This window comes from Macrobrachium rosenbergii, chromosome 6, assembly GCF_040412425.1.
Source record: "Macrobrachium rosenbergii isolate ZJJX-2024 chromosome 6, ASM4041242v1, whole genome shotgun sequence".
Taxonomy (NCBI): domain Eukaryota; kingdom Metazoa; phylum Arthropoda; class Malacostraca; order Decapoda; family Palaemonidae; genus Macrobrachium; species Macrobrachium rosenbergii.
This window is the reverse complement of record NC_089746.1, coordinates 41,361,107-41,372,230: the sequence shown is the minus strand read 5'-3', so window position 1 is coordinate 41,372,230 and position 11,124 is coordinate 41,361,107. Positions and strand designations below refer to the sequence as shown.

The 11,124-nt window shown below is 34.9% G+C and overlaps 1 protein-coding gene across 1 annotated transcript in view; it reads left to right on the top strand.

Moving 5' to 3' along the window:
* Window positions 1-5,154: 5,154 nt before the first annotated feature.
* Window positions 5,155-11,124, top strand: part of LOC136839470 (E3 ubiquitin-protein ligase RBBP6-like) — a 44,844-nt gene continuing 38,874 nt past the window's right edge. The window contains exons 1-4 of the mRNA XM_067105550.1: window positions 5,155-5,370; window positions 10,442-10,570; window positions 10,666-10,770; window positions 10,969-11,116. Coding sequence (XP_066961651.1) covers window positions 5,261-5,370; window positions 10,442-10,570; window positions 10,666-10,770; window positions 10,969-11,116 — 492 coding nt within the window. The 5' untranslated portion in view covers window positions 5,155-5,260. The remainder of the gene's footprint in view (window positions 5,371-10,441; window positions 10,571-10,665; window positions 10,771-10,968; window positions 11,117-11,124) is intronic.

Here is an 11,124-nt window from a genome sequence, read left to right as displayed (position 1 = left end):
CAGCTTACCCCTTTTACTTTCAAACTCCTCTGCACTCCTGTTTACCTGACCTAACTGTTTTTGCTTGCAACACTAGCCAGCTGCTACTGCAAATAGTGTGTAGTTTTCTAGTATTAGGTACAAAACTACTCAGTTGTCCAGGAGTTTTATCTTAGCTACAACTAAAATGTGGAATAGTTTGCCTTGTGCAGTTGTGGAATCTTCTGATCTCCAGGTGTTAAAATGAAGAGCAAGTTCGTTCCTGCTCTCTGCTTACGTCTCCTGATTTTCAAGTGTATTGGTCTTTTATATGCTCTTTCACTCACTTATTTATTGCCTCTTCCTATAACTTTTCTCTCTCTGCAGATTGATTTCCCTTTGGAGCCCTCTTGGGTTGATAGCCTGTTAACTCTGTCCACAAGGGTTTTCAGCTGAAGATTTAAAAAAAGATAATACAGCAATGGTTTCATACCAAACACAAAATCCTCGCACCCTTATCCTTGTTTAAAGCACATCTGTCATCCTTTTTCAACCAAATCCCACCATAACACATCCCATGCCATACTTTACAGCCTTTACCATCTTTACCCTTATGAAATAGAAAATTGAAAAATGACCAGTTAATACGGATTTCTTTTACTTTAAACCCATAAACAAATTTCATAGCTTCAAACTGCCTCTTTAGTTAGGTACCCAAATGTTACATCACATAAATGAAAAGGATAATCTCAGGGGTGAAAAACAAATATGTGCATTTGTAAGAAATTATCGGTTATAACAAAGCTTGTCAGATTACAGTGAACATCAAAAGGACATAGTTTTAAATAAAACATACATTAGTAACTCATAAATTAGATTGATGTAAAAAAATATTAGTAAAAAAAAATGTAAAAGGGTAACTAAACAAATTCTTCTTACAGGCAAAAGAAAATTACTTATGCAATGGTTGTTGCAACTTAGGTATTGTAGTTCTGCAATGTTTAGTCTCGCCTTATGCTCTGTTAACATTTCGAAAACTTGCTATTAAAAAAGTTACTACAATGTTTCGTTTACAGTAAGAATATGATTGAAATACCACAATGGCGCTGTCCCAGTCAATTTATAATTAAAAGTGCATTAGATGCATTACATTTTTTAACCTCTCACATGTTTCTTAAACATTACGGCTCATGATGGGCTATTCTTCCCTCAGTAAAGCTCATTCGTGCCTCAAGGGGTTTTGTGCAAAAAGTGCTCTCGTCTCAACAATAGACCCATTTCTAATAAGTCTGTTAGGACAACTGAAGCAATCTAAAGTCTGTGTTTCTCACCGCTGAAGAAAAATTGTCAAGAACAGAATATAGAAATGTCAAATTCTTTAGTATAGTGTACTGTAAACAAAGTAACTTTTAGTGCACCTTTTCTTTATTTGAATCCACATTTTGTAAATGAATCCCTGTTAACAACGTAACCATTATTGCTCTTATCCATTTCATGTCCATCACTCACATATACCTTACACACTGTTGTCAGCCCCTTCGTACCACTTTCTACTCTGAACCATAAGATCTTACTTGTAATCTAACAAAAGGGCTTTTTTTTTAATTAACCTTCATGATTTTTCTAGACTGCTGCAATATTAATAAAAACTTTTCATATAATTTGATATAAAGAGGAATAGATAAAAGCACAAAAATAAAGAAAATAACTAAATGATACTCATGCCAGCAACATAAACGTAAGAAAAATTCTCAAAATAGACCAGTATTGATATTAAATAGCATTGAGGTTAGGAATCTTCATGCTACAATATAACCTTTTAGAAGCTGAATTACTCATTCCAAACCAAAGCGTTCATTGTGTCATAAGAGTATAAATGCTGTTGGTTATGTGTGTTGAGTTCTTTTTAAAACTAAACTTCAATAGCATCACCCGTTGCAGAAATTAGTGTCTTCAAGTTCTTCGGTCTGAAAGAAGGTGGACCTTCATATGCAGTTATCATTTTTGACATCAGTATCATCACCTTCATGGTGCAAATGAAAATGACAGTGTTTGTCTTTCCAAGTCTTCCATAATATAAGTCATCTCTTTCTATATTATAATATATATATATATATATATATATATATATATATATATATATATATATATATATATATATATATATATATATATAATTAATATTAACTTTATCACATACACAATTGTTCTGTGCATTAGTAGAATTACTAAAAGGACCTCATTCAAACTGGATGGTATCTAATGGAGTTTCTTATTCAAAAAGTTACAAGCTTTCTTGGACAAACAGTCCACATTATCAAGTATCCGTACAATGAGCAGACGCGTAGTCCGGCTGTATTTATATCTGTGTGCTGGGTACTTTTATTAATCCTATAATCGCCTAGCTCTTCCTGTGTGACCTCCACCCCCTCTTGACCTTGGTCTTTCTCTGATCCTTCCTCCTAGGTGACCGTTTTCCATGCTTTCTCTTACGTTTTTTCTTCGTTTCCTTGCTACTGTGGAGTATACGATTTTTCTAGATATGCTGTCTTCAAAGCCGTTTCCGGTGTTCCCTGCCATCGTGTTGTTGGCGCAAGTTATGAAGGCGTTCTCTACAACCAGTCTAGATGTTTTGTTGGTGTTTCTACTCTGAACCATAAGATCTTACTTGTAATCTAACAAAAGGGCTTTTTTTTTAATTAACCTTCATGATTTTTCTAGACTGCTGCAATATTAATAAAAACTTTTCATATAATTTGATATAAAGAGGAATAGATAAAAGCACAAAAATAAAGAAAATAACTAAATTTTATACTTATAGGATTTGCAGTCCCGAATTTTTAGACGAAGAGTTGGATTACCTGAGGGAGAGTTTCAGGCGATTAGGCTACCCTAAGTATTGGTGGGAGTGGGCACATATCAAAGCAAGGAAAAACTATTTTGGGGAGAGGGAACGGATAGAAAAGGAACATTTGGTAGGAAAGAAAATAATTACAGTCCCGGACAACAACTCTATTGCACCCATCAACAGGAAGCTAAATAATTTCAAATTGATAGGCAGCTACAAAAACACCATTAGGAATAAAATAGTTAGAAACAAAAGTCGGTAGAGGGGGTTGATATGGCAGCGTGTCTAGACTGTGAAGAAGGGTACTATGGCGAAACTGGCAAATCATGTAAAGAGCGAAGCAAACAACATCTGCAGAACATAAGGCATTATAATCAGACGTCGGCAGTTGCCAAACACTGTTGGGAAAATGATCACAGAATAGACTGGGAAAATATGAGTTTTCTGTACAGGAACACCAACAAAACATCTAGACTGGTTGTAGAGAACGCCTTCATAACTTGCGCCAACAACACGATGGCAGGGAACACCGAAACGGCTTTGAAGACAGCATATCTAGAAAAATCGTATACTCCACAGTAGCAAGGAAACGAAGAAAAACGTAAGAGAAAGCACGGAAAACGGTCACCTAGGAGGAAGGATCAGAGAAAGACCAAGGTCAAGAGGGGGTGGAGGTCACACAGGAAGAGCTAGGCGATTATAGGATTAATAAAAGTACCCAGCACACAGATATAAATACAGCCGGACTACGCGTCTGCTCATTGTAATGTGGATACTTGTGATAATGAATAAGGACTGTTTGTCCAAGAAAGAGGTCTTTAGTAACTTTTTGAATAAGAAACTCCATTAGATACCATCCAGTTTGAAAGAGGTCCTTTTAGTAATATATATATATATATATATATATATATATATATATATAAATTATACACACATACATACATACAGTCCAGGTTTTAAGGGAAAGACATTTTGATAGCACTGCGTTTATTGTACAGCCGATGTTTCACATCACATGATGTATTCTCAAAGCTGAAAGCAGTTTAAATAATAAATAACTGTATATATTTTGTCATAAATAACATAAAATTTGTAAAAGTTTGAAACGAAATAAAAAAAACGATACCATGAAAACACAGTACACCTACCCATATTGGAGGTAAAAGTTTGACTAAAACCAGAGGTAGTGAGAAGGAAATACATAAACATTAGGCAGTGAACAACTGTGTTGTTGAAGATTGGTTGTTAAGTTTAGGAACAAACAGTTTAATCATTATAGATTCAAAGATCATTAATTCCTCCTCACTCTATACTTGTCCTAAAACTTTCAAATTTTTAACATCTACTGTATATGTGTTTTACAAATCTTTACATAATTTCTTATACTGGTTTGGTCAGGACTAGACAGTCACTAACTCTTCCACTTTCATCAGGGGTAGAACTACAGAACTGGGAGTAGACTGTCTAGTCATGACCAATCCAGTATATGAAATCATGTAAAGATTTGTAAAACACATATAGATGTTAAAGATTTGAGTTTTAGGACAAGGACAGAGTGAGGAGGAATTAATGATCTTTGAATCTGTAATTATTAAACTGTTTGTTCCTAAATTTAACAATCAATCATCATCAACACAGTTGTTCAATGCCTAATGTTTATGTATTTCCTTCTCACTACCTCTGGTTTTAGTGAAACTTTTACCTCCAATATGGGTAGGTGTTCTGTGTTTTCATGGTGTCACTGATGTTTTTATTTAATTTTAAATGTGTACAATCTTATCTTATTTATGATTATATATATATATATATATATATATATATATATATATATATATATATATATATATATATATATATATATATATATATATATATATATATATCCAAAATATACTGTACATACAAGTATATATATATACATACAAACTAGGTACTTTCAACCATTCAGTACTTAATGGCTGAAGGGAGTTGGAGTGGTTAAAAGGAAAAACAACAATTTTTTTCAAATGTACAGGTATGACATGAATACTGTACACCAAATTTTCCCAACTACATTAAAATAAAAACAAGAATGGGTAGCATGAACAATTTTTTTTAAATAAGAGGTCAATGTTCTTTATTTTTTTTTAAATAAGCCATTCTAACAAAATTTAAAGGAATGTGACCAGATAAATACAGAAAAATGCAAAGCCAGCACAGAGGAGAAAAAATAGAGCCCAAACGTTGATAAGAAAGCGTTGTATGATAATTACTGGTACATACATCGAATGCTGCTATAGGACAAAGTGATTTTTGAGTTAAAAAATAGAATCCAAATGATTTTATAAAAAAATAAGCTAATACTTCCAGGTAGAAACATCCGGGGCAAGCAGCACGACCTATACAGCACAAACAAAGAAAACCAAGACACCTCGCCAAGTATCAACGAATTCTGAAGCCTCTCAAGGGGTGACAATGAATGCTCTGGAAGCAGGAGATTCAAGCCCTTTTCAGTCTCAAATGGAGAACCAAGAAAATAGCACATCCACCAAAGCAGAGACTGTCAAGTGCATGTATACCATGAAGTAAGTTTTGATTCTAGCTGTTTACAAGGAAAAGGTCATGTTTATTGCATTCAAAAATGAGGATAAGCAGTTCAGTCAAAAACTAGTTTATTTTATTCTAGTTACTGTATATGTGACACAACATTGGTACTGTATTCTAGTATTTACTGCTAAAGTAATGCACTGTCCATTTTTTTAATTTTTTACTTATTGGAAAGGCAGATTAGGTCCTATTTCAATAACTGTATATTAATAGTTATTTATCCTATCTTTGCTTGATGAAAAGTTAATTCCAAAATGTTTTTGTAAGTACCTAGAATCTAGAAACTACGCATGTACTTCTGGCAACTTGTGATGATCTTTTGTCTATGATAAGATTTCATCCACAAAAGCCTAAACATGGACATATGGCTGCTGGAGTTCTGAACTCAAGTGGCCGGCTCAGTTTCAATGAGACTAGACTTTTAATACCTGCTATTGAGTGGCATAGTTCTCTGGGTCCTTGGTTTTTTCAGTCTTCACTAGTGCCATTATCATTGGTCTTAGAAATGTAGAAAAGTGTGCTTATGATACATTTTCACCGATGTTATCCACCCCGCCCCCCAAAACAAAGTAAACGGTGTGCGATACTAAACAGACATCAGTAATTTCAGAGTGGTATTAATTAACAAAGAATATAAACAATTACGGGAAAAAGGACATACAGCATATACATTTTCTGTACACCTACATTTATTTATTATTAAATTGTGCACAGGAAAATTGAAAACCTGTCTTAATCAAGGAGTGTTCCCCTGACAAGTCTTAGCAATTATACTAAAAATGATTTGCAGTGCACTAACAAAAAACCTTGGTATGTGTTCTATTAGACAAAAAAGAACATGAACATCAAGGCAGAGTGAAGAGATGACAGTTCAGAAAAAAAAGTAAATGGAGTGGAAAAATTGATACAATAACAATCGAAAAATCAAGAAAAATAATAAGGAAAGAAACTGGATGCAATTTCTAGGTATAGAAGGAAGTCGACTGCAGATCATCTTATGACCCTGAATGCTACGAACTATATTACTTACGAGGGCCGGTGGTCTGGCGAAGAATAAAATGGCTTTAACAAGCTGAACATAAGTTTGTACAAAAGAAATGGGAAAATGTACAGAATAGAAAAAAGCAGTGATGATATAAAAATATAAATGAGAAGGGTAGGGCAGTTGTCATTAGCCCTGCAAGAATAATGGAAATACTGAAATTGTGGATAAACAGTAAACAACTGTCTTTATTCCTAAGCTGTGTAGCATAATGACAGATAGAGTCAATACCATTAAAATGAAAGAAAAGGACGAGATTAAATCAAATGTAGAGAACAGCCACGCAAATTCACTCAATGAATATTATGGTTATCTGAGAGAATGGTAAGCAGACGACGAAAACCAAGAATTAAGCATTAAGGAGAGAAACCTACAGGTTACTTTAAGAAATAAGGAATATAAAGATGCAAGGAAAGCAGAAAGCATGACACTGTTAGAGTGGCAAAACTATACATGAAACATTGGCAGCCCAAATGAAACCGTATTTGCCCATACTGAAATACTGAGTTATATAGAAAGAAAGTTATCTTGGAACGATTAACATTGCAATACAAAATATTGGGAAAAGGTATTTATGAGCATCTTTCAAGTACTTTGGACTCTGTCTTATTTGCAGAAGCAGGCATAATATTATGGCCATTGACCTGTAGAATATTATATAACACAATAATGCTGTTTCATAAAATATTAGCCTCTGAGGAATACTGAATTAATTAGAGAATTAACTGACAATCAGATTCCCAAATTCACGACACAGAAATTGCTGGAGTAGGAGCATGAAAGAACTTGTAGAAAATCTATTATGAAAGTAGACGAAATAAGAAATTAGGAGAAAAATAACGATATGAGATATAAAAAAAGGCCAAATATTAACAGAGAAACATAAGGCAATAAGGAAATTAAGATTTACGGAAGGAAATGCATCTTAACCAAATATCAAAGAATAGAATTCAGATCAGGACATCCTCGTCATGACAGCCAGGTTAAACATATTTAAAATGAAAGCAAACTTCAGAGGATAACAAATGAATAATGCTTGTAGTCTTTGCAAAAACAAAAATAGTATGGAGCATTTATTTTTCCCCAAAAGATAGAAACGTTGTCATTACATTTTTAAGATAGTTGTACTGTAAGAAACATTTGTCCATTTGTTAAACACCTTAATTTGTAAATTTTCTTTTATTTGTGTTCTTAAATCCAGTCACCTGTCGTTTGCTATAAAAAAAAAAAGTTGATGCAATCAGAACTTACAACTGAGAGGTAAACACATGACAGTGCACCTGTTTGAACATGAAAGCGTGTGGGCTCTCCTGTATTAAGGAGTCCCACATCCTCACTTTCTTTCAGTGATAATATAAGATTACCCCTTGTGTTGGCTAAAACATCACCCCACAAAGGATGTCTACCATTCATACCTGAGAGTGGGAGGAATGGTCAAGGGAGCTAATGAATCGTCTCCATCTTATCATCATATGAATGATTATAGTTTGAAGGTGAGTATAGAGAGGAAATGATATATCTCCTGCTATGTCAGGAAATGATATATCTCCTGCTATGTCAGTTTGTACAGCCACGCCTGCAGAGGAGTACATAGAGTAAGAGGACTCTAAGAGGAATCTGCGTGATATCACGGCAGATATAGAAGAGACTTCCACCATGACAACCCAATTGTTGGTTGTAGGGAGTCCTATATCTTAAATGTTCCCCGGGGCAAGGAGTGTTATTATCAGGTTTACTTTCCTGTAGACATATAATTATGAGAGAGTATTCATCAGTAAGTAATTTTAGCTCTTTGTATTTAGCCCTAAGACCTTGATCATTCCACTGCAGTATATTTGAGAAAATAAGATTTATTTTCTGGGAGTCTGTATGTCAGATTTTCCTATTAAGATTTTTAAAATTTGCTAGAATTACTAGAATATGCACTGGATAATGGAGGTCTTGAGATCTTTGGAGTGTTACCATTCTTCTTGCTTTTAACATTATTTGTGGGTGCATGCTGGAGAGCATGATGGATCTCAAAATCAATTTCAATTGACTTTAAATCTTTTGTGTATCTTAATTAAAAAATCAGTTTGGATAATGTCTGTTGATGATAATCTTTGGTTTTTTTACTTGGGAGGTCAGAATGGGGGTATCCCTCTTTTGTGATCATTAAATTGTGAGCTACCAAGGTTAGACACCTTCTTGCACATCTCGTGCACATAGCAGCTATATGCTGGGTGAGGGTTCCCCTAGATCAGGCAAAGGAATTGCCTGAGAGAGCTTCATCGAGTCTTTTGTTGGTGAAGGAAGGGATTTGGGAACATGGGGCATTGGTAAGGCCTTACAAAGTGATACAGTACACTGGCCTCACTGTGTTGACTATTTTTCTTAAAGGACAGCTCATCTACCCTGCGAGCTAGGTGACGAAGTAGCTGTATCTGGTCATAAATTTTCTTTTGTTGTCGTTGCCTGTGCATAACTTTTCACCTTATTTAGTAATAGTTTTGCATATCCTATACTTAAAAGCTCAGTGTCAGACTTGTTCAGGGCTGCTTCTTCAGTTTGATGTTGGCACCTGGCCTCAAGTGTGCAACCTCCACATAGCTTTTCATTTTTACAAATTTGTAAGGGGTTTCTATACTGGAAACAACTGTAACACTGTAGTGGCCTCTATTTGAATGGCTTGACTGCTATTCTTCCACTTCCAATATTCACATGGAAGAGTACATCAAGCCCCTCAAAAGTAAGGATAACCACAGATGTCCTAGGAACCTTGTCTGCCTTCCCATCTTCTACTGTACACATGCTTAATATCTCCTCCTATGTAAAGTCATACAGATCTCTTTTGAAGATTTTGCCCCTACCATAACTCAAATTTAAATGAGGTTTGACATCAGTCACCATTTCAGTGCTGTTTGTTTTTTAACTACAAAGCATATATGACTTTGCATCAGTGGGAACACTTTTTCATCCAAAATGGCAGATATCACCATATCTAACTGTTTCAACCTTTTTCTGAAGGAGTCTGTTTATTCTAAAGTACTTACCATTATCCCCTCTGGCTGTTGCATTAAGCCACATTGGAAGTATAGGTTTTTGCACTGAGTATATCTGTTTGCAAATTATTTGTTTTCCGAGTCCAGTCTGAAGGTCGGTAAACATCCAAGCCATTAGGAACAGTTTCACAGAGAACACCCTTACTGTTTACATTATGTCACAACTTGCCTTGATAGCTTCCTCATGATTACTAAATAATATGCAAGCACTCCACTTTTTGTTATAATGTAGATCTCAAGATTCCTTCTCATTTTGACAGTTGTCCAATAATGTTCAAATGTCTCATACAGCATCTCATAATCAGCTCCTAAATGAATTTCCATAACACGAATCTTCAGTTTTTCAGTGTTACCCATATTGTACTGAATATGACTTCAGTGTGAAGAAACATTTCTATGGTGAAAAGGTGGTGCTACAGGAATGAAGGGCTAGAAATGAGATTTCCACCACGGAAATCTCATTTTCATGAGAAAGAGATGTGTACTGAATCTGAGCTCTGGTGTAAAGAATCTAATTTCCTCAATGATAAGGTGGTTGCAGAGGTTTATACTAAGTCTGATTTCCACTGCGAAGAACTTACTTTATTGTGGTCCCAGCTATGTGTATGAAGCCAGACTTCCTAGGCAAAGAATCTCATCTGCAAGGCAGAGTTTTGCAAAGAATCTGACTTTAGGTGTGAAGAATCATATTTTCTTGGAGTAAAGGTGATTTGAGATGTGTCTGATCCCGATTTCCAGAATAAAAAAACCTTATTTCCTTAGCAGAGGTGATGGGAGAGGTACATAACTTGAGTTCCTATAGCTGCTTCAGGCTTACTGAATGGAGTATAAGGAAATTTGTTTCACTATTTTTGACAGTATATATATAAGGATTTTTATGCTTAATTTTCATGTACCTAATTCCTATCTTTTAGTATAATTTTTTAGTGAATTTTAGTTACCTATTTATATACAATTATTTTGCAGGCTAATTGTTATGAAGGTTGAATTTAGATACAAGAATGGAAGCCTCGTTCCTGGTTGTGATCCTGCTAATCAAGCCAATGCTTCGCCCCCTTATGTAGAAATAGATGATCAGTATAACAGAACCATCAGGTAAGCAAAATATGAAAGTCTGACAATATATAAAAAAAAAAACATGATTTCTGCTTACAATTCAATATCAACAATGTGTCATTGAATCTTTGCAGATTTTGCAGTGTCACCACCCAGAATTATACAATATATACTTTCGGAGATCTAGCAAAGGGAATACTTGTCACCAACGGAGTTACAGACTTAGTTCCAGATATTCAGTGAGTATTTTTCTGTTCTTTCAGACTGGCATTTGGCTCACTTCTTGCATCCTCAGCTTTAAAAGACTGAACATTTTTATAGTGTTAAAATCCTTTTTAAGAAGTAATTGAGGTGGCAGAAGTTATTCTGCAAGGAAGTGAATAAAATCTCAAAATATAGAAGAGACTTCTAATCATCCTCTGTTTTTCCTCCCACAGGATTGTTCAGGAGAGGCTCCCTTACTGTTGCGGTGGTACTTTTTATGTATCCTACCAAGATAATCTCGCCACCACAGATCACTACGCCACTAGCCCTGATTATCCTCTTAACTACAAGCCTAACATGAGGTGTCCCTATATATTCAGAGTAAGTTC